This window comes from Mobula birostris, chromosome 12 (genome assembly GCF_030028105.1).
Source record: "Mobula birostris isolate sMobBir1 chromosome 12, sMobBir1.hap1, whole genome shotgun sequence".
In the NCBI taxonomy this organism is placed as follows: domain Eukaryota; kingdom Metazoa; phylum Chordata; class Chondrichthyes; order Myliobatiformes; family Myliobatidae; genus Mobula; species Mobula birostris.
In genome coordinates this window covers 32879086-32904247 of record NC_092381.1, presented here as the reverse complement: position 1 = coordinate 32904247, position 25162 = coordinate 32879086, and the positions used below count along the sequence as shown (strand labels likewise).

Sequence of the window (25162 nt, the reverse complement as noted above, 5' to 3'; positions counted from 1 at the left end):
CCCCCAATCTTGGTGTCATCCACAAATTTGCTGATCCAGTTAACCATACCATCATCCAGTTCAGGTTTAGATGGACTGGACTAAGCAATATTTTGGAGATAGGGATAGCATGGTAATGTAGCAGCTAACATAATGTCTTACAGCACCAACTGTAAGACTGGGGTTCAACTCCAGCAGCTGCCTGTAAACAGTTTCCATCTTCTCCCTGTGACCATGTGGGCTTCTCCTGGGTGCTCTGGTTTCCTCCCATTTTCCAGCAATGTATAAGTTATGGTTAGTAAGTTGTGGGTATGCTATGTAGGCACCAGAGACATGGTGATGCCTGTGGGCTGCCCCCAGCATGTCTTGGACAATGTTGGTAGTTGACACATAACAACACATTTCACTGTACGTTTCGATATGCACTTAGTGGTCATTTTATTGCTACACTTTACCTAATAAAGTGGCTGCAGGAATGGAGGCCGGTGGTGGTCTTCTACTGCTGTAGCCCATCTACTTCAAGGTTTGACGTGCTGTGCATTCAGAGATGCTCTTCTGCACACCACGGCTATAATGCATGGTTATTTGAGTTACAGTTACCTTTCCGTCAGCTTCAGCCAGTCTGGCCGTTCTCCCCTGACCTCTCTCATCAACAAGCATTTTCATCCACAGCACTGCCACACACTGGATGTTGTTTTGCGCAGCATTCTCTGTAAACACTAGAGACTGTTATATTTGAAAATCCCAGGAGATCAACAGTTTCAGAGACACTCAAACCACTCTGTCTGGCACCAATAATCATTCCATGGTCAAGTCACTTAGATCACATTTCTTTCCCATTCTCAATAACTGAACAACTTCACTATATTTGCATGTTTTTATGCATTGATTTGCTGTCACATGATTGACTAATTAGGTATTTGGAATAACAAGCAGGTATAAGGTATACCTAATAAAGTGGCCACTGAGTGTATGAGATTGCAGAGTTCAGAACCACAAGAAGAGAAGACACCACAATCATTGCTATTTACTTTTGAACTCGTTTTAGACCATTTTAGACCTCACCAGTGGTGGAATCTGGATTGAAAGGTTCAAACAGGGATTTTTGAGTGAACTAAATCTGAGTAGGAACTGATTCAAGGCTGGCAGAGGGGAGGTTGAGATTTGGGAATTCATGAATTCACTGGGAGTCAGAACAGCTGAGGCTTACTAGAAAGATACAGATGAAGCTGAGGACTGGTCTCGCCATCTTGCAGCCAAGAATTTCCAAATGTGCCTCACATTTGTTGTAAGACAGATAGATGGAGTAGAGGAGACAGACAAAGAAATAAAGAATACAATATTAATTGGTTCCTTTGCATTTGTAATTTTATAAGATCTATATCTCTTAACAAAAAACTTCACTATCGAATTCTGCTTGGGCACTGTGTGCTGAACCTCATTTTACAGTTTAAGCAAGAATGGATTTTGACAACAAACATCATTATGATACTGCCATTATTTTTCTGTTTCAAAGCTATTCGGGATACAATATAAGTTTATTTTGACTGATATTTATCAAGAAGCAACTTCAAGATAGACTGCCTTGACTGCCTTTGTGCTTCCTCCGCATTTTCCCCCCATCAAAAAAAGGATTTTATAATTTTACCCACCTCCTCTTTTTGCTAAATAGGCCCGCATAACGATATGTAACCTCACAAAACCTACTTATCTGATAAGCTAACAGTCATAAAAGATTATAATAATGCAGTGCTGTTTGCACAATTGAGTTGCATTTTAGACATACTTGCTTCAAATGCACTGCAGATTCCTCACTGTTTCTGACCCCTGAAACAGTAGGGTATTAGATTCTGTCAACGGATCCACTCAAGATTTAACTGTTTGTCTTCACTTAGACATAAAGAAAACATGACAAAAACAGCTGAAAGGTAGTCATCAAATGCTCAGCTCTTTACATTCCACAATCATGGAAGGAATCAATTATGAAAAATTATTTTATATTGTTTGCACCTTTTGAACTGGAAAGAAAAGCAATGATTATGAAGAAAACTAAGAGTAAATAAAACCAATGGCTGCCAGCATTCATGAAAGCAAATAAATGACATAATGGAAGTAATTTCAACCTATTCCATCAGTCAGGAAAGTATACCAGATCAAGTGGAAAAATTCACTTAATTTTATTTTTCACTGACATCAACAAATGGGCAAGATATATAGTAAAGCTACACTTGACTCTGCTATTTTCCAATTGATAACTAATGTTGAAGTTCCCCCAGGAAAAGTGAATTGCCTTACGAACCTAAGCACTGAAGTGTAATGCATATTTTGCACTGGGTGTTATAGTCATAGGGAAATACAGGTAATAAGTCAAAAGAAAATGACTTAATGGTTAGTAGAAAGCTATTGAATCCAGCAACATTTTAGGTGACACCAGAAAATGAACCTTAACGTAGATGCATTATTTTTACCAAATTGCTTGAGAAATGAATTCCAAGGAATGAAACAACCTGGCCTAGAGGTGTAACTATCTCTACCCAAGACGTTTGGACATAAGCATCCATAACCAAGTGCAGGCAGCAATCTTTCCTGGTACTCCTCACATCAACTGAAAAGCTTGTGTGACATCGGCAAGCATAACTCATAACCACAAATGTAAGACAAGTTAGAGGGTTCTCCATATGCAGATGAAACATCTAGGCAATGACCTGGACCCTGAGCTCTTATTTTGGTGAGGACTTAGTAGATAATCTTGATCATAGTATTCATCTGTAATATTTCTGCATCCAGATGCTTCGCAAACTAAGTTTCCAGATAAAAATTACATTTGCTACAAGGGGAACAACCTAAATCAGAACTGACTTTGCCTTTCAAAATATACCAGTTTTGTGTTTTAGTTAGCACTACTGCAGTTTTTGTTGTAACCTCTTGTTGTAGCACGTTCAGGGCACTTAAGGTAATCAAGATGATCATACATCTCCCCTTCTCAAATCAACTAGAAAGGGGCAATAAATGGCATGCCAGTATTGATCACATTATCAGAACATCTTTTTGGAATGATTGTTGGTGCCAGATGGAGTGGTTTGAGTATCTCAAAAACTGCTGATTGCCTCTGATATTAACACACAACAGTCTCTAGAGTTTACAGAGAATGGTGTAAAAAACAAAGAGCCTTCAGTGAGCAGTTCTATAGGCGACAATGCCTTGTTAAAGAGAGAGGTCTGAGGCAAATTTACAGACTGGTTCAAGCTGACAGGAAAGCAACAAATACCCATGTTACAAAGAGCATCTCTAAACGCACAACATGTTGAGCCTTGAAGTGGATGGGCACCAGCAGCAGCAAACAATGAACATACAGAAACACACTGAGTGTACAGAGATCTGTTAGTAAGAAAACTCCAACATTTCACAGTAAGGTAGGTGGTATGGTAGACAGTAATGAAGGTTAACAGGAACTACAGTCAGATCTTGATCAGCTGGGAAAGTGGGCAGAGGAATAGCAAATGGAGTTTATTTCAGAATTGTAAGGCCTTGCAATTTGGGAAGTCAAAGCAGGGTTGGACTTTCACAGGGAATGGTATGGCTCTGAGGAATGTTTTAGAACAGGAGTACAAATACATAAGGTCCCTAAAAGTAGTGTAACCCAGTCTGACCTGCTGAGTTCCTCCAGCATTTTGTGTGGGTCTACTCTGGGTACTGAAGGCAGCTTTTGGCATGTTGGGTTTCACCAATCAGGGCATCAAGAATGGAGGTTGTGATGATGTTGTAGTTGTACAAGTCACTGATAAGGCTGCATGTGTTAGAATGAGGTGTGATTGTGTAGAGGATATATAATGAGGGGCATAGGTAGGACTGTGAATGCACAATCTTTTTCCCAGGATTGCAGATTCAAGAACTAAAAGGTACAGGTTTAAGATGAGAGGGGCAATATCTAAGAGGAATCTGAGGGGTAACTTTTTCCACACAGCAGGCAGTACATGTATGGAATGAGATCCGAGGATGTGGTTGATGCAGGCACAATGACAACACTTAGAAGATGTTTGGACGGGTACATGAATAGGAAAGGTTCAGAGGGATATGTGTCAAATATGGGCAAATGGATCTAGCTTAGATGGTCATCTTGATGGTGAAAGGCAGTTGGCCAAAGGGGGATCTTTCCATGCTGCATCACTCTGCAGCTCTGTAAGTGCAAGCATTGTATCCTTTACAGAAGTTAAAGGTCAGCATTCCTAAAATCAAGAGTAACCGTGCTACACGCCCCCAAAATGACCACAATTCTAAAAAGTGAAAAGTTATTCAAATACATCAACCCATTGATAAATTTAAGCAGTTCCTATGAATGGAGGACGACTTGTTTGCCGTCTGGTTTCAAGGGTCCTGAGGTGGCTAATGAGGCCAGCCTGGGAAATCCAGACCTTATCACAGATAGGGAAGCAGGTAACCAACAGACAGGGATATAGGTGGTATTCTCCCTTTACCATTCACATACAGTTTCTGTGTGATCTTGAAGCATTGTCTCACGGTTCTCAACACTATTGTAAATGCTCCTTCACCACTTATGGGCCAGAGATTCTCAGGAGTCAATACAAATGTTGCATTTTTTCCTAGAGTCCAGGAATTTGACCTTGAGTATTTTTTCCCCTATCCTCTTAGCAATCTCGTCCCATAAGTATGTTTAGGGAATATGCTGTTGAGGAAATGAACAACATGGTTTCACTTGCAGGGTGCCCAGCACAATCTTCTCTGATCTGATTTGACAAGAGTGAAATATTTCACTGTATGTTCGATGCGCATGCGACAAATAAAGCCAATCTTTACCTAAATCTTTACTGTTGCAACAACTCTGTAAACCATCAGTATTAAATAGAAACATGTGCAAAGACACACAGCAATAAAAGGATTCTTCCACTTTTAAGATACAAAGAGATTTTCTTGAAAGGGCCGCTAAATTGGTGTCTGCTCTTGGGACAGAGAACTATGTGTTTGAACTCATATGGGACAAAAGTACTGTATCCTGACAAAGGCTTCAGGGAGGGGTACATGGAATACCATAATTCTATCTCTATTCATTGTGTAATGCTAACTGAAGTGATGAGAATTCAGCCTGATGCATGATATATTTCTCTCAGAGTTTTTAGAGACACCATTTTTTCTTCAACCAAGACAAGTCAAAAGCAGCAGGACTGGTTTTCCTCCCAGAGCTGCCACCTTTGCCAAATTAAACATTATCAACATAAAACTACTCCCCACTCCAGCACTGTCATGGAAGCAGTCAGTGCATTTCTTTTCAACACTTGTACTTCAAACCTTTCTTTGTTCTGCCTCAGATGATTGTAAAAGCCCTTGACCAGGTGCGACTATCAAAAAGTCACCAGGTTGTCCTAAGCTCAGCTGCTCAAATACTAACATTTGTGAACCTCTCTCACTCGTGTTCCCCATGCTTAATAAACCACAGTAAGTTTTACATTTGAAATCCCTCTAACTATAAACAAAAATCACAGGGCTCAGGTCCCTTCATGATCTTCACCTCTGTAGCTACTTTCAGGTTTCAAATGTTAACCCCAAGTTTATCAGAGTCATCACTGCCAGTGCACATAGCTGTCTTCTTTTCTGAACATCGTCACCTTGTCATGGTGGAGAGGCCTGTGAGTTCCAGAGATCCCAAGAGCAATACCATCTGGAGTTTAGCCATCTAGCACTTAGCTACTGGTAAGGACACCCACAGCGGTAAGTTCAAGGGGGAGGTTCCAAGCAAAGAGTGCTTCAAACAAGACTCAGTGGTGAAGCTGGCGGAAGATGATGACACATCACAATGGTAGTGAGGGCAGAGGAAGGCTGCAGCAGTGGATCCCCAGTCATCTTGCATTCCACGCCACTGGACCCTGACTGCGATCTGTCAAGGACTGTGTGCCGACTGCCTGTGTATCAGCATCCCCACGTTAAAAAAAGTCATGCACAGGCGTCTCCGTTAAGGGAATCCACCCTAACATGCCGGAAGCCCCTTCAGAGAACATCATACTCAACTCGAGTGATCGCGATACTTAGTCATCTAGACTCAAGTTCTCCAATTTCCTAACTATCCTCTCTGCCTCCTTTAAGATCCATCACCAAACCTACCACATGAACTGAATTTTCAGTCAAGTTTCTTAATATCTCTCTTGGCTCTCTTGCTGTTTATATCTGGGTTACATATCTATGAAATGTCTTGGGACATGCACTTATATTCAAAGCTTGCTGCAAGATGTGTGCAAATTGAAATACAGCTCCATAACATTACACCAAAATAAAGATAATAATGAATTTCATACAAAAAACTAATTGTTTTTAATGAGTACAGCAGGATAATGTGCTATTTATCTCATTAATCTACCATAGCTCATTTGCCATATTTTCTGTAAGGAAATAGGAAACAAATGAAGATGAAGCTACAATTAACATACTTCTAACAAAATGTCCTGGTCACATGGAGAAGTGTTATTTAGGATCTGGATGATGGGAACTATGTTTAAAACATAAGTAAACTGTTAAATCTGCATGACAAAATAATTATTACTTATAAGTTTAAAGATCATTTTTGATGGCTTAATGAGTTATGTGTATTCAATCCAGCAAGTTACATTCTTTTGGACCGATCACACATAAGCTATGATCTTGCCAAATTATTTCATCTACTGAAGGATTATTTTTGCCACTAGTAGAATTTTCAACAATCAACCACAGGATATCAAGTCAGGATAATATTCTTTCACATTCTGTTGCATAGAATCATGGATCATGGGTCCGGTGGTGTAGTCAGATGTACACGTCAAATTATGTCACTTCTCTCTCTTATCCCAGAACAATGTAGCAAACACTTTCAAAGTTTCGAATCATTTTCTAATTTGATGGTTTGTCTAAGTTGGTTTGAACAATCACAGAACACAACACAGTACAACACAATACAGATCCTTCTGCCTATGTGTTATAGTAGGCAGCAGTGACCCCAGGAGATCATGGGTTTGCGCTTCTGGTGGACTGTGTCTTCTCTAGGGCGCAAGCATGGGCGGGAAGATTTGAAGAACCAACTGTTGCCCATGCAGCAGGTTCCCCTCTCCACGTCACTGATGTAGCCCAAGGGAAGGGCAAGCGTCAATACAGCTTGGCACCAGTGTTGTCGCAGAGGTTGTCAGAGTGAAGCTGTAAACAACATCAAACTGCCTTAGGGATCCCAGCTCCGGATTTCTTCCTCGGGGTTTACTCCCGAAGCCTTTCCCATGGGTGGTATGGCCGCAAGGTGGTGGAGGTTTAAAATCACAAAGTTTTCCTTCTCCTCGGCAGGCTGCCATCTGAGCCCCACGTGCCCGACTATGTGTTATGTCAACCTATGTAATACTTCCCTTCCCTATTACATAGCCTATAACCCTTCATATCACCAGCAGTTTTGCATGTAAATAAAATAGCACTTCATATTATTCTAACGGTTATACAATCCGTTGTGTCAGATCATTTTCACCAATACTTAAGTACAAATCTCTGTCAAAAAACTGACCCAAGTAGCAGTGCTTTCAGTTAACGGTTAACCAGACAAGGGGAAATCAAATACTCTATTAGAATATAAATATTTGTACAAGAGAACTTCATATCAAAGTGATCACTCTGGAAGGGGCATAAGAAAGTGAAGGTAATGGTTAGAACTAAAACAATATGAAAAGATATTAACTCAAACTTATATGACAGAAGTGCTATGTAAAATCTCTTACAAACCGATACTTAGCTACATGATCTACAAAACCCGGTAACATAATTTGAAAACATAAATTTTCCAGCACAGAACATTTAACTTAGGAAGTCAAAACTAATTCAAATCCCACACCTTCCCCTTATGTAGCTTGTTGCTTCTGCTGCCAGAGTCATCACCATTACATGTGAACACAAGGTTTCTCAGTTAAGCACCCCCAAGTTGATACGATCTTGGATATCACAATTAAAAAATAATTGTTAGTGGTGAAGTACTGTCAATGGTATTCATTACAGGATTCCTTCCGCTTTAGTTACAGATTGCCAAGACACTTAGTTTTCAACTTCACAGATAACTTTTGCTACTGGTAGCTTGTGTCAACAAAAAGACCTGCTTTACTTTGTATCATTAAGGCAGGGTAAATCCAACATAATTGCAGTTAGTTTCACACAAGAATATCTTTGCTCAATTGATCAGAAAAGGAAATGGTAAAGGAGGAAGAAAACCTTACAAAATTTCTTGCCATTATTCACATATATTTATTAAGTAAAGAACTTAAAAAATATTGAGCTCCAAACTTCACTGCTGCAACAGTACCTTGCCCTTTGATTCCAAACGGTGGAACAAAATCTTTCAGTTTTGACCATTGCTTAAAGGTGTTATCAAGAAACATTAGTGCTGGTTTTGAGAATCTGAAACAGAGGAAAATAAATACATTTAATGATGTTGAAGTAATTTTTTTATTATTTGTAACACTGCAGAGTTTCTAAAACACTAAAATGTGACATGACCTTTTTTATCACGGTCTTCACTGTCTCTGCTGAAAGCTAATATGAACAACAAGGCAAAAATGCTTTTCAATCAATGAAATGTTGAAGCAAATTGTTTCGGCCATTTGGATTACGGAAATTTGCCCTTAGGCCATTCATACATCAGTACACATAAACTTGAGATATAGAATAAAATTCACTTTCACTGAGTTTGTGATTCAACACAAAATTCAATCTGTTTTTCACCTTGCATCTCTTGACACTTGAAAAAGATTCAAATTCACATTCCAAAAATTCACAGCGCAAACAATTTTCTACGATCACAAACCCTGACTCCGTGATGTAGGTATAACAGCAAAATTTGTATTTGTCAACAACTGCTTTAGCAAATTACAAGCAATTCACTGCTAATGAAATACTTTGGTAACATCTGTCCACATACCAACTTATGAAGTAAATGAACAAATAAACACGTTTTTTTAAATCTCATTACTTGTGGTGCCAACTTATTATAAAACAGAGCATTACTGTTCAGAATATGATTTGGTCCACCTTGAGCAATATTTTAAAGATATAGAATTTAATACCACCACAATTAACAAGTTGTTCCAATGCAAACAGAGAAATCCAGTTTTTAAAAAATTAAATGTAATTCCAGTTCAAGTTTATGTTGTAGGCAGTACCATGAAAATTAGCTTTCTACAGCACGAGCAGAGTACATTACAAAACTGACAAACTAAACAACATAGCACAACACTTTACAGTACCAGCAACCCAGGTTCAATCCCGCTGCTGTCTGTAAGGAGTTTGTACGTTCTCCCTATGACCATATAGGTTTCCTCCAAGTGCTCCGGTTTCTTGCCACAGTCCAAAGGTGTATTTGTTGGTAGCATTTTAAATTGTCCTGTGATTAGGCTAGGGCTAAATAGGTGGGTTGCTAGGCAGCATGGCTCAAAGGGCCTGAAGGGCTGTATTTAAACAAACAAGCAAACAAATAAATAAATAACATGAATTGCATGTAATCTACATGATAAAATAAATAAAATAAATCATAACAAAGTTACTGCAAGTTGTAAGAGAGTAAAAATAAGTCCAAGGTAACGTAACGGATTTTCAGGTCAGCTGAAGAATGTGATGATTGTGGGGAAGAAACTGTTGTTGAACTTTAAGGCGTACGTCTTCAAGCTTCTGTAGCTCTTGGCTGACGGCAGCATGGAGATGAAGGAACAGACACATAATTCTGGAGGAACTCAGCAGGTCCTGCAGCATCTATGGAAATGAATAAACAGCCGACGTTTCGGGCCGTGACCCTTCTTCAGGTCTGGAAAGGAAGGAGTAAGATTCCAGAATAAAAAAGGGAGTGGAGGAGGAGGACTAGCTAGAAGGAGATAGGTGAAGCCAGCTGGGTGGGAAAGGTAAAGGACCAGAGATGAAGGCACACCATTATGACATACTTGGCTCATGAAATGCTTCCATCCAGCCCCATCATCCTCAACATTCTGCAGGATTTACCTTGACCCAGTTCGCCGATCCTCCTCAATCGGTGAGATACTAATGCCCATCAGGTAAACATTATGATGTTGATTGATTGGAAGAATTGAAGCCTAATTGAATCAAGAAGACCTTCCAAAACTGTGAACGTGGCCCACTTTGGAAGTCCTCAAAAGGTCCATGTACGTCACTCCACCTGTTTATTTTAGATTAGAATGTACAAATAGAAACTCCTCACTTTCAGGAAGGAGATGCTTTTAAAAAGTATATAGGAGAATCAGAACACTAGCAAGCTGAGAAGAATCAGTACAAAAGCAGAAAATAGATCCGCTATTGTATTTTGCTAAAGCCATTTAAGCAATAAAGCTATTAATAATTTACATTTATCAAAATGACTATTACTATACTTGTGTTATTACAATTACTGTGTCCTTGCTCAACGACAATAAAACATTTTATAATTGAACAAGTGCTCCCCAAATGCCACTTCAGATTCTTGGCCCATCTTGTTCCCTGAGGGGAGGTCTAGTATTGTTCCTTCCTGAGTAGGTTCCTCTATATAATCCATGAGGAAATTGTCTTGGATGCACCGTAAAAATTCCACCCCATCCAGGCCCTTTGCACTCTGCATGGCCCAGTCAATTGTGGGAAAACTGATTTCACAACACATTTGCTCCTCAAGTTCCTGGTGACTATTAGGGGGTCTCTAATATAGCCCTCATCAAAAAGGCAACAATTTCTCCATTCCTGGCTGTTCCTTTGTCAATCACACCAGTATCCCAGAGAACTGAGCTCCTGTCCTTCTCTCACCTACATTTCTTCTATGGCCACAATAACCCATTTTCTATGACCAATCCACGCCTTATAAGTGCAATTTAAAGCAGTGGTCCTATCTGCCCTTCTACCATAAACATGGCTATTCTGATTGCTAGGCTTACACTCTTCCGGACTTCTGGTCAAGATGGCGCCTGCATAAAACACTCCCGTCAGTTGACATCCTCTGGATAGATCATTAAACTATATATTTCACTTCTTTCATATCTTTTTCATTTGATTTTCATCTTGGATGTGATTTTGGAACTATTGGAGACTGTGATTTGCTGTTTGGAGATCGTTTGAGTGTTCCAGCACTCTGCAGACTCCAAGAGGTTTCTGGGAGTCAGAGGCAGTGTGAGCGAGTCTCATGGTGGGCAGGCTGTGAGCCAATCAAAGCTTCCATTGTTCACCAATTAAAAAATGAGCGAGATTGAAACATCAAGGCAAATGCGGAAGCTTGGAGATCGTTTGGGTGATTCAGTGCTCTGCTGTCTCCGAGAAGGTTCTGGGAGACAGAGGCAGTGTGTGTGAACTTCGTTGTGAGAAGGCTACGAGACAGGGCGCAAGCCATTGTTTGACTCTATTTTGCCAATTAAAGCTTCCATTGTTTGCCGATTAAAGCGACAAGGGAGAACAAAGCAGCAAGACAAGTGCGGAGGGTGAACGCTGGCTGCCTGTGTTTTGATCGATCTCCTACAGAGAGGGAAAATCTGCCGCTGGGTCCAGAGAGTGTTCCCCAGATTTTTCTGTGTTTTAAATGTGGACTTGGACTATAGACTTTTTCTAGTATAATAGTTTTTTATATTCTGCATTTTCACCTGATCTTTCTTGGGTTTTTTTGTGCGCGGAAGGGGATTTGGGAGTTGACGTGCCTGTCCCATTTTTGTGGGTTGATGTGCCTGTCCTGCTTTTGTTCATTTTTTTGTGCGGGAGGAGGGATTTGGCGATAAGATGATCATGCTGCCTTTCTTTTCTTTTTTTGCTCCATGGTTATCCCAAAGTAGAAGAATTTCAAGTTATATACTTTGATAAAAATGAACCTTTGAAGTATTTCCTAGTGTCTCTTCTGCAGCCATAGAATATCCTGTCGGCCCCTCTCACTATCGAGTGCCCTATCACTATTCCTCTGTCTGACCCACACCCTTTCTCCCTGAGCCTCAGAGCCAGCTGCGCATTTATAATTCTTTTATATGCTACTTTTTCTTCTGATACAGCCTCAGGAAAGCAACATCAAAGTTCCCTACACTTGGCCCATGCCATTTTCTTGCAGCTACCTTTGGACAGGTACAGAAGCCTGATGGCCCATACCACAATGTTCAAGAACAGCTACTTTTCTTTTCACAAATCTTCTTTAAATTTTTCTCCTCTCTCCTTAAACATGTGTCCTCTAGCCTTTGATATTTCTACCTTGGGGAAAAGATTTTGTTTGTCTTCGTTATCTACATCTCATAATTTAACATACTTCTCTCAGGACCTTTCAGCCTCCAGCACACCAGAGAAAAATCTCTTCTTATAGCTAACACCTTCTGATCCAGACAACATCACGGTGAACCTCTTCTGCACTGTCCCCAAATCCTCACACCCTTCCTGTAATGCAATGCACACAATACTCCAAATGTGGCTGAACTAAATTTTACACCGCTGTAACATGACCTACAAACTTTTGTACTTCCAAATGATACATTGGGGATAATGAAACCAATCATTCTGATTCAGTCACACAAAATGTTTTTGGAACTCAGAAGATCAGGCAGCATCTATGGAGAGGAATAAAGAGTCAACATTTTGGGCCAATATCCTTCATCAGAACTCCTCAACCCATCATGCGTAACCTTACTAATCAAGAACCTATCAACCTCTGTTTTAAGTATGCCCAATGACTTGGCCTCCATGTACATATGTGTCATTGAATTCCATAGATTCACCATGCTCTGGCTGAAGAAATTCCTCCTCATCCCTGTTCTAAAGGGTCGTCCTTCTAATCTGAGGCTGTGTCCTCTTGTCCTAGACTTCCCCACTGTAGGAAACATCCTCTCCACACTCACAATATCGAGCCCTTTCAATATTCGGCAGGTTTCACTGAGATCCCCCTCATTCTTCTAAACTCCAGTGAGTACAGGCCCAGAGCCATCAAATGCATCTCATACATTAAACCTCACATTCCCAAACATTCTCCTGAATTTCCTCTGGACTGTCTTCAATGTCAGCTCATCCTTTCTAAGATAAGGAGCCCAAAACTGCTCACAATACTCCAAGTGCAGTCTGACCAAAGCCTTGTAAGTGCTGAGCATTATGTCCTTGCTTTTATACTAGACCTTATGAAATGACTGCTAACATTGTATTTGCCTTCCTTACCACTAACCCAACCTGTAAATTAACCTTCAGGAAATCCTGTATGAGGACTACAAGGTCCCTTTCCACCTCTGATCTGTGAATTTTCTACCCATTGAGAAAACAGTCTGTGCCTTTATTCCTTCAATTAAGGTGCATAACCATACACTTCCGTACACTGTATTCCATCTGACACATCTTCGCCCATTCTCATCTGCCTAAAAGCTTCTCCATATTCTGTTTCCTCAACAATACCTGCCGCTTCACCTATCTGTGTATTCTTTGCCAACTTTGCCACAAGGCCATCAATTCCATCAAATTATGATTCTGCAGCTGCCACACTGTTACTACATATGGGAAGACACAGTTTTCCCATATGTACAGTTCAGGACAGGTCTATTCTTTCATTTAACCTTCTAGTTAGTTGTATATTCATGGAACCATCCCTCTACACTGTAACAAAGGGGATATATTTTGGGTGTCTGGAGTTTTTAATCACCAGTGTTGAAAGGAGTTCTGCTAGTTGGGTTCTGCTGCCATTATAAATGTTATTTTGAAAATTTACATTACTGTATTCAAAATGTTAAAGTTAAGTAGTTGATTATAGCAAATGAAACTGTAGTTTGTTATCTTTGTGTTTGAGAACTGTAAAACATCCTGTCAGGAGAGTGAGGTTCTCTTGCACTGCCCTGAAGGTCTGCTGTGTGAATAAAGACTTTAATATTTCCCACTTACAGCTTCCATGTGGCTCAGTTTTAGTCAGTCACGACAATTCTCTCCGGCTGGACTTCTGGATTCCAGGAATTATCCAATCTTTGATTAGCGAATTCAAAAATTTACAAAATTGCAATTATCTGCTTTCTCTGTTGAAGTAGTAACAAAGAATCCCCCCAATTTCTGGTTGAGTGAAAAGAATCAATAATAGCTGACTGTTTCATTCCTAGGCAGGTTGAAATATGCCTATCAAGCATCTAATACATTCTCTCTAGGGTTTAATTTTAGATTTTTGTTTTTTTTATTATGTATACAATCCCCTCCCTTTGTCATAAATGAGATATAACATGACCTTTAGTTTTTGAGTTCTCTGATTTATTTGCCAGGTCCAGATCAATATATAGTATAATCTCTTTCTTCCATCTGCTCCATTCTTTAGATAGATTACTTGTCTCAAAATTCAATGGTTTGCATGGCTTTATTTGTTTCATCTTGTATTCAATCAAATCTTAGTCTTGCTGTCCCTGACTGGAATTGACTGGGATCACACCCAGCATTTGTCACTCTAATTCAGGCATGGAATCTAAATTTCATTGACTCTCTGACATCATGTCTCAGGATCTCCTTCATTCAGTTTTCAAGCAATAGTCAGAAATCAAACTATCAACAAAGATACTTAATTCATAAAACAGATTTTAGAGCCAGCCAATATCCTTCGTCATTTTCCATCAAACTCCTTACTCTGAAGTTTGCTGTTGTAGAAGAACACTACTAAACTAGTCAAGATAGTAACATGAACAAAAAATGAAATCATTAAAAAAGTATTTAGCACGCTCAAACTGATATTACACACCATCCGTTTCCTAAATGGACAGTGAACCCATGAACACTACCTCACTTTTTTAACATACAACTGTTTCCGTTTTTTGCACAACTTTAATCTATTCAATATATGTATACTGTATATTGATTTACTTATTTATTTAATATTATTATCATTATATTTATTTTCTCCTTCTATATTATGTATTGCATTGAACTGCTGCTGCTAAGTTAACAAATTTCACCTCACATGCCGGTGATAATAAACCTGATTCTGATATACATCTTACACTACCTCAGTAGTTTTTATTCTTCGCTGTAAAAATTATACTATAATAACTGATGGTATATTCAACACCATCAAACTGATTGCTTCAACTCTATAATCTTAGTCTTACAAGTGACAAGAATGGTTATACCACCATACTTCAGCAGTGAAGTAGACTTAAGGATCTACAACTGCTTAAACACATTGAGAAGAGCTCATTATCATTTGCATAAAACTGGATTACATCAGTTTAGTTATGACCACCAATAATCACCTGATGCAACCTAATTCAAAACAAAACAGCACTTTTTTTTTGCACTTTTTCCTTTTTGGACTTAGTGAAGTCAAGGACATATATGATTATTGTTTTTCCACAGTGTCGAAGTTTGGCAAGTCAATTGTGCCAAAGTGGTTTCATCATCTGGTATCCACAGCTTTGAAAATACTTGAATGAATACTTCTCAATCACTTTCTTGAAATATCAAAGCCGAGTCATTCCTTTCATTTGCCCAATGTGATTTCAAAGCACATTAAAGCTTTTATGACATTGTTGGAATGACTTAACAGATTTACTTTTATATGTAAATGTAGCTTTTAAGCAGAACAATTAATTCAACTGCAAGGAAGGAAGAGATAACGTTATTACCCCAAAGATGGTCAGAAGATATTATTTTATTTTATTGAGTTCTTTTAGTAGTTTTCTTTCAGACTTCATCAAATTTGAGATCTTCATCATTTTCTTCCCAATATCAACATTCCATGTCGCTTTGCAAAGTAACATCCTGGACTTCTAAACGTTGCCAGGAAGGATATAACATGTACTTTAAAAGAATGAAATTTCAGTTCTTGAACAAAAATATCACTCTAACATGAATATGACCATTTGTTGTATACAATATTAAAATGAGATAAGTTTTGGTTTGGATTTTATTGGTCCGTTTTTTGGTGTTCACTTCGACCAAACATTTGTGCATTTTGGTGACATGATTAGTCTTAAATAAATAAAAGCCAACTTCAACAATATAATCCATCCTGCAAACAACTCATGATGACATTGAAGGTTAGTATACAGAGTAAAATGCTGAACCTCAAAAGGTTGAATGTTTGGTAATAAATTGTGCCTGAAATCACTACGAGATAGCGTGACAGAGTTGAATAAAGCAGCTGTATAAGCACTTTGTTAACACAGCTTTGAAGCAAAGGTTCCACTTCAGTAAACAGGCCTATGCCACACAGTAAGTATGTCTGACAGCACTAACATCAAAACAATTCAAATATTCCAGACAAAAAGACAGGCAACAAATCCTAGTGTCAGTGTTTGTGTTTTTCTCAATACCTTTTCTCCGGTTAATGGCTTGACAAGAGTTTTCCTTAGTACAGCGGCCTACGAACCAGTGCCTTAATCAGCCTGAAGTAAGATTATTGCAGGATACGGACAATAACTGTCATTTAAGCTATAAATGATCAAAAGGTATGCAATCCCTATGCTTCCTATCAATTCAAAGAAACAAACTCTAGGCCACAATTTTATCATCTGAACTACTTTCCAGATTATTTTGCAATTTAAATAAATCACAGAACCAAAATAATTTACTACACAGTCAGCAATCTACATGATAAACAACTGGCTAACTATATAAAAAGATGTTCTTCTAATTCCTTCCTACAAATTTTAAGAAAGATTGTATCTCATGCACGTAGGAGTATTGCAAGTATAGTTTATACCACTCTCTGGTGTTCAAAGAGTAAAACTGAGCAAAATGATGGTGTAAATATCTTTAAAACAGGTAGTATTACACCCTGCAATTGTGCAAATACTTTTCTGGATAAAATGGAAGAAGTCAATCACCCCATCGAACTCAGTTTCATTGATTAGCTCATACCCCAAATCTCTGCAGTTTTAACTCCCCCTGTAATCTATCCAATTCACCTTTGAAAGTGAGGCAGTGGATTTCGTATCACAAGTAGTCACTCACAACATTAATTTTTTGTCTTGACTCTCACAGATTCTTTGTTTTGCTGTAACAGTTTCATTTGAATCAAGCTGGGATCAGTCTCTAGGATTGCAGAGGATTTTCAGCTTAATAGTTAATGGGAATGTCCATTGAGGGGAATTCTAGGAAGTTAAGGAGATAAGACATGATGATAATGCAAATTAACAAAATAGATAATGATAATCAGAGTGATGTGACAGGCAGGGACAGGGCATACCAGCATGATTTAGGGCAGCACAATAGCACAGCTGGTGGCATAGCGGCCTCACATTGTCTGAGAACAAAGTTCAATTCTGATCTCAGGTACCCTGTGACTACACAAATTTCCTCTGGATGCTCTGGCAATCCTCCTATAACCAAAAAACATACAAACTTAATTGGCCAGTAAATTGCATAAGTTACAGTAAAAAAGGGTGAGGTTATAGGATTGGTCTGAGAAATGGCAGAGGTTCAATGGGCGAAACAGCCTCATGCAATCTATATGGTTAATTGAATTGACTTTATTTCTTACATCCTTCACATATGAGTAAAAATCTTTACGTTATGTCTCCATCTAAATGAGCAATGTGCAATCATAGTAATTTATAATAAACAGAACAGTCAATATAACATAGAAATACACTCAAGTCAGCGTGAGTTAATCAACCTGATGGCCTGGTGGAAGAAGCTGTCCTGGAGCCTCTTGGTCCTGGCTTTTATGCTGTGGTACCGTTTCCCAGATGGTAGCAGCTGCAACTGGTGTATTGGCTTGTTATTGCAGCATGTACCAAGATACACTGAAAAAAACTTTACTATGCATGCTACCCATCCAAATCATTTCATCACATCACTATAATGAGGTAGTATAAATGAAAAGTGGTAACAGAATGCAGTATATAGTATTGCAATATAGCTATAGACATTTCTGATGATTAGAGCATGATGGTGAAAAGAGATCCAGGTATTAGTAAAAATTCTAAAAGTTTCTTATAACCATTCAGTGGCAGTTTTGCAGGTTATCCATTCAAATTTTCAGTAAAATTATATTAACATAGCTTTTCCCTGATGATAATACATTGAATGAACAAATATACTGTGTAAAGTTATCACTCTTCATTCACATGAAATCCCATTTAACCAATTCTGGCTTCCGACTTTAAAAGTCTTAGTCTTGTTTTCAACTTGCTCTTTAGCCTTGCCGCTGTCTAACTGTAAAATCCTACAAACCTCTGGCATCTTTGTACTTCTCCAGTTCTGGCACTCATGTACAAATACACTGACATTAACAGCTATTACTGCAACTGATGCACACTCAAACTGTAACAATATTCATCTTAGATAATGCCTTTAGTGTAACAAAATATCTCAACATGGGATATCAAACCAAATCTGATACTCAGCAACAAGGATGTGGTATAACAAATCACCAGGTGCTCAGTTAAGCAGATCGAGCTTAAGAAATGTTTTAATAAAGGAAAAAAATGGAGCCACAGAACCTTATGAAAGAATTATTCAACTTTGGCAACTGTGGCATGAGCAGATTGATTGAGGAATAAACAGAACTGAAGAAGCAGGAAGGTGTCAAAGGTTAACAATGCAACTGTATAAGATGCATTCTTTTATGCCTCCTGTCCCACCAAGGCCCAAACACCCTTAACAGTTGCTATATATCCATTAATGTGCATAATGAAAACCCACCCATATTTTGGTAAATCTACCCTCCTTCTCTCTGTGTACAAACAGAAAATGAAATGTGAGGATCCCGTACAAAAAGTCGTTTGGTGCTGGATCGAGAAAAGAGGTGAGCTTCTATGTGACTGCTATGAGTCAGAAGACTGGTTTATGTTCAAGGTCTCAGCACTCAGCCAAGGTGAGTATGTCACTACCATCACAAACTTCATCAGCAAGTGCATGGAGGACTGTGTACCAAAGAGAACAATCAGGTGTCGTCAAACCAAAACCATGGATGAACTGAAGATAAACTCCCTACTGAAGTCTAGGCTGTGGCATTCATATCAGGTAACCTTGATGTTGACAAGAAATCAAGATATGACTTTCGTTAAGCTATCATGGATGCCAAGACACAATATCAGTCCAAAATCAAGTCTTAGCTGCCAGTTTTGACAAGACTTACATGCTATATTGATTTACAAAACAAAATCAGGTAGCATCACAAACAGCACATCCCGTCCTGATAAGCTTAATACCTTCTGTGTATGTTTTGAACAGAAGAGGATTGCAAAGCCGTCACCCTCCCTGACTGCCTCCAATACACCTGTACCCACAGTCAGAGTTACGGATGGAAGATCAGTCTTCTGCAGAGTGAACTCACATGGTGCAACTAGTCTGGAGGTGCCCCAGGCCATGTCTTAAGATCCTGCGGAGATCAGCTGGCAGAGTCTTTGCATACATTTTTAACTTCTCATGTTGGTCTGAGGTTCCCACCTGTCTTAAGAAGAATACTATCATCTCAGTACTCAAGAAGAAAAAAAGGCAACGTGGTTTAAGTACTACTACTGATTAGTCACTTGACATGATGGCAGTTCTGACATCTACCATCACGTCAGGCAGGTCATGGAACACATGAATTCCAGCCTCCCAGGCAACCTCACCTACCACCGAAATAGGTACCATCTCCCTGACCCTACACTTATCTCTGGAGCATCTGGACTGTAAAGGCACTGACATTGGATTATTGTTTATTGATTACCGCACCACCTCCAATACGATCCATCTCTAAACTCCTAGATCTAGGACTCAACGCCTCTCTTTGCAACTAGACTTCTTGACCAAAAGACCGCAATAAGTAAGGATAGGCAGCAACATCTCCATTAGAATTATTCACATCATTGGTGCCCCACAAGGCTGTGGCCTAAGCCCTCTCATTTTACTCCGTATACACTCATGACTGCATGACACGCAGATTGAGTTGATACCAACATAGTGGGCTATATCTTAAATAACAGTGTGTCGGGAAGGGAGACAGAGCACTTAGTGACATGGTGTCATGGCAACAACCTTTCCCTCCACTCCATTCATTAGATAGATTCCTTGTCTCAAAACCTTTCCCTCAATGTCAGCAAAACAAAATAGCTGATCGTTGACTTTGTTGGGCCCCTACAGCCACAACAGACGCTGCTCTAACACAGACTTTCCAGGCACCGATCCATGGTCTTGCGAGACTAACAGATGTCACCACCATGACTTTGGTGGGGGGAGGGGTGAGGAGTGTAAAGGGTGAACATGCTTCTGCAAACATTCATAATGCTGAGGTCAAGCAGGTTGAGAGCTTCAAGTTCTGAACATTCAACTTCATTAACAGACTGTCCTGGTGCAACCAAGGAAGCTCAACGGTGCCTCTACTTCCTCAAGAGGCTACAAAAATCTGGTGTCCACATTGACTTTCACGAAGTTTTATTGATGCACCATAGAGAACATCCCATCCGGATACATCCTGGCATGGTATGGTGACAACTCTGCCTGTGATTGCAATAAACCGCAGAGTTGTGGACATAGCTCGGTATATCACAGAAACCTCCACTCCATGGACTTTGTCTACACTTCTCACTGCCTCACAGCCTAATCAAAGACCTCACCCACACCAGACATTCTCTCTTTTCCCCCACCCATCAGGCAAAATATACAAAACCCTGAAAGCATTTACCCACTAGGCTCAAAGGCTTCTATCTCACTTTATAAGACTACTGAAGGGTTCCCTACTAAATAGATTGTTGACCTGACAGTATACCTCATTATGACCATGCACCTATTGTCTATTTGTACTGAACTTTCCCTGTAACTGCAACACTTTATTCTGCACTGTTGTTGTTTCAGCTGTACAACCTCAAGGCACTTTTGCAATATATGCAAGACAAGTTTTTCACTGCACTTTAGTAGTAATAATAATAATAATAATAATAAAGGCATCCATTTGTCTTGTGAGAGCATGGATCTGCACCTGGAAAGTCTTCACTCTCCAGGGGCGCAGGCCTGGGCAAGGTTGTATGGAAGACCAGCAGTTACCCATGCTGCAAGTCTCCCCTCTCCACGACACCAATGTTGTCCAAGGGAAGGGCAAGGGCCGATACAACTTGGCGCCAGTGTCATCGCAGGTTAAGTTCCTTGCTCAAGGACAGAACACGCTGCCTCGGCTGGGGCTCGAACTCACGACCTTCAGATCGCTAGCCGAATGCCTTAACCACTTGGCCATGTGCCCACATCTAACAATAATAAACCAATTTATTATTTTAAAGATTAGAAGCAGAGAGTAAGGACAATTTGAAAACAGGATCAATACCTTTAAAATTAACCTATTACTTAACCAGAATCCAATGATGGTTAACAGAGATTTGATGTGAATTAAAAGAACATCGAAAATAAAAGGCACACATGAGGTTTCAGCAAAAAGTTTGATAGAAGTGAAGTGGTCTCAGTGCTGTGTGGATGCATGGCAGTAAGTGCATCATGGGATTATGGATTATTATGTGTGAGCAATCACTTTAGTGGGTCAATTGTCTTGGCTATACCAACTGCAAAAAGTGTTTGAATGTGCTCCACATAACTAATTCATCCTATTTATTACTGAACTCTGAACGATGATTAAAGCCCCATCCTAAATATGGCCAAGTTACTGACAAGCCTGGGCACAATTAATATTTTCTCTCTGTTAATTACAGTAACTTTCACAACCTTGCTGGTGGGCTTGGGGTCTGGAATCAGTTGGAACGGCTGAGGAAAGCCAGAGGCATAGAGTGTGACTGAGATCAAGGTCAGAGTCGCACTGTAGTATGACTGCTGGTGACCTATTGAAGTGCACAGTTGCTGGGTCAGTTGAACCATCACGACAGAGCCCTGATTCTGTGGGAAAGGCATTAATAATTTTGTCAACATAAAGATAAAAAAACTGATGGATGAATTTCTCAATCCACAAAATATTATTAAGGAGTTTCGCTATTTACCTTGTATTTTAGGAACATAATGCTTGGATTAAACCAAGCCGTTTCAAATCATCACATCAGTGATATTAATTTTTTAAATGTGAAATATAGTAACAGCTGAACCTAAACATCTGGATGAATAGTTTACAGCCTATCTGCAATACTGTGCAAAAGTCTTAGGCACATGTAAAAAATTCTGTGAAACAGAATGAAAAGTTTCTAAATATCAAAAAAATTACTATAACCAGCAGTAAACAGTAAAAAACAAAAGCAAATTAAAACTGCATTAATATTCTTAGGTACACTGTCATACAGTTTTATAAGCTCTGTAAGGTTCTTCCAAGCATCTTGGAGAACTTGCCACAACTCTTCTGCAGACTTTGATTGTCTCGCTTGCTTCTGTCTCTCCATGTAACCCCAGACAGTCTTGAGGATGTTGAGATCAGGGCTCTGGGGAGGCTACACCTTTGAAACTATACCAAAAAATCTAGGGTGCCTAAGACTTTTGCAATTTACTGTAAATTCTTCTACAAGTCTGCTGTTTATCTACAAGTTGTGATTCTAAATTGTTTTAGACAACTTTGCTAGTAGTGAATCCCAGTACATGTCAAATCTTCCAGAAATGGAACCCTCAAATAGTTCCACTTGTGAAGGGCGAAGAACATTCAAGCTTCTATATGGAAATAACATTCAGTCAATTGTTAATTTTAAACAAGAGAAGATCTGCAGATGCTGGAAATCCAAACAACACATACAAAATGCTGGAGGAACCCAGGAGACAGACAGAAAGATCTAAACTTCTTCAGGGTAGGCATGCCTGAAAGAGACTTTACAGTATAGTAGTCCAATCACAAACAAGGGAAAATCTGCAGATGATGAAATCCAAGCAACACACACAGCAGCTTGGCCTGCTGATTTCCTCCAGCATTTTGTGTGTGTTGCAGTTAATTTTAAATATAGGATTGATAAGATTTTGGGAGACAAAGATACCAAGAGACCTTGAGCAAAGGTTTGAGTAGCTGTTTGAGTGATGTTAAAACAACCTTGCACTCAACATCAGCAAGACCAAGGAAATAATTGTGGACTTCAGAAAAGGCAAGTCAGGAGAGTACACATCAGTCCCCATTAAGTACATAAAGCCCTTTCCAGTGGTGGAAAGGTTTAGCAGCTTCAGGTTCCTGGGTGTCAGCATCTCAGAGGACCTATCCTGGCCCCAACACTTTGATGCAATAATAAGGGCACAACAGTGGCTCTGCTTCATTTGGAGTTTGAGAAGATTGGTACATCACGAAAGACTTTTACAAGTTCCTATAGATGTATGGTAGACAGCATTCTGACCTGGTATGGAGGCTGTAAGGCAGAGATGCACCAGAAGAAGCAGAGGGTTATATAGTCCAAGCAACACACATAAAAGTTGCTGGTGAACACAGCAGGCAAGGCAGCATCTCTAGGAAGAGATACAGTCGACGCTTTGGGCTGAGACCCTTTGTCAGGACTAACTGAAAGAAGAGCTAGTAAGAGATTTGAAAATGGGAGTGGGAGGGATGGATCCAAGAGCTGGACAGGTGATTGGCAAAAGGGATATGAGAGGATATGGGACAGGAGGCCCAGGGAGAAAGATAAGGGGGAGGGGGGGAAACCCAGAGGATGGGCAAGGGGTATAGTGGGAGGGACAGAGGGAGAAAAAGGAGAGAGAGAAAAAGAATGTGTGTATAAAAATAAATAATGGATGGGGTACGAGGGGGAGGTGGGGCATTAGCAGAAGTTTGAGAAGTCAATGTTCATGCCATCAGGTTGGAGGCCACCCAGGCGGAATATAAGGCGTTCAACTTTTATGTGTGTTGCTTGAAATTCCAGCATCTGCAGATTTCCTCGTGTTTGCGGTTATATAGTCCACCAGCTCCAACACAGCCACAACTCCCCCCACCACTGAGGATACATTCAAGAAGCAGTGCCACAAAGAACCCTCACCATCTGGACATGCCCACTTCGCATTACTCCCATCACGGAGGAAGTACAACAGCTTGAAGATTCGCACTCTATAATTTAGAAACAAAGTTGTATAAGACATAGGTGAGGCCAAATTTGGAGTATTGTGTGCAGTTTTGGTCACCTGGGAGAGGTGGAGTGAAGTTAAGATGGTGCTAAACGGCGAATCCTTTGCTTGCATCTTCAGAAACAGCTCTATTTCCATCTTTAATATCTTTATTTTTCCCTTTCAGAGTTCTTTTGAAGACCCTGACCTGGAGTTACACGCTGACTTCCGTTCTTTGCGGGAATAGGACCCATTCTTGGGGTTTCAGGACTGGCTGTTGGTCGGCACGCCAAGGGTTCAGCCTGAGAGTCCGGTTTGGATTTAGAATTTAAGATCTAGGGCTCTGGAGACGGGCGGACCGAGGGCCAGTGTCATGGCAGTAGACTCGTGTGTCACCGGGGAAGTCGAAAAATCTACTGTGGGTAGATCCAGAATCTTTGAGATCTTTGGGAACAGAGCTCAGAAAAAGCGATGAAACAGACTTTTAACATCGTAAACCAGTGAGTTGTTTGTTTTGTCTCCTCGCTCGCTGGGAAAAACAGAGACACTTACTTCTCCTTTATTAGGGGGAGAGAGAGAGAGCCTGTGGCATGTTGAGTGCCAGGTGAAACGCAAAGTCTTTGGGGTAACTGCAAGTTCATGTCTTTGCTGTTGCTTTGCTCATGCTTGAGTGCTCGGTGGTGGGTGCCAATGCTTTTTTTTGCTGGTGGAGGGAGGGGGGGATCATTGCTTGCTGCCGCTTATGCGCAGGAAGGAGGGAAGCTGGGGGGGACTTTGGGGTTCTTACGTTTAACTGTCGTTCATTCTTTGGGGCACTCCTCTGTTTTCGTGGATGTTTGCTAAGAAAAAGCATTTCAGGATGTATATTGTATACATTTCTCTGACACTAAATGGGACCTTCGAATCTTTGAACCTACCTACATGAAAGATGCAAACAAGGTTGAAAGAGTACAGAGAAAATTTACAAGGATGTTGCTAGGTCTGGAGGACCTGACTTATGTGAAAAGATTAAATATGGTTGGACTTTATTCCTTGGAAAGTATAAGATTGAGAAGAGATTTGATCGAGGTATATAAAATTATGAGGAGTATAGAAAAGGTAAATACAAGCAGGCTTTTTCCACTGAGGTTTGGTAACTAACACAAACATTGAAACATGCAAATAACAAAGAACAGGATTCAGACAAAACAGTAAAAACTCGTTCTGGCCGCACAATGAAAAGGCCACAATATCTAGAAGACTTTGTCCCACATTGAATGATTGCATGAACAATTGAACAATAAGTCGGCGACACTATTTGGCATTTTAATGT

General features: G+C 39.9%; 1 protein-coding gene across 6 annotated transcripts in view; it reads right to left on the bottom strand.

Moving 5' to 3' along the window:
* The window catches only part of st3gal3a (ST3 beta-galactoside alpha-2,3-sialyltransferase 3a), a 556478-nt gene that overhangs the window by 192956 nt on the left and 338360 nt on the right, over positions 1-25162 (bottom strand). For all 6 annotated transcript variants that reach the window (XM_072273563.1, XM_072273561.1, XM_072273559.1 and 3 more), the window contains one exon: positions 8291-8385. In XM_072273563.1, the coding sequence (XP_072129664.1) occupies positions 8291-8385 (95 nt within the window). The remainder of the gene's footprint in view (positions 1-8290; positions 8386-25162) is intronic.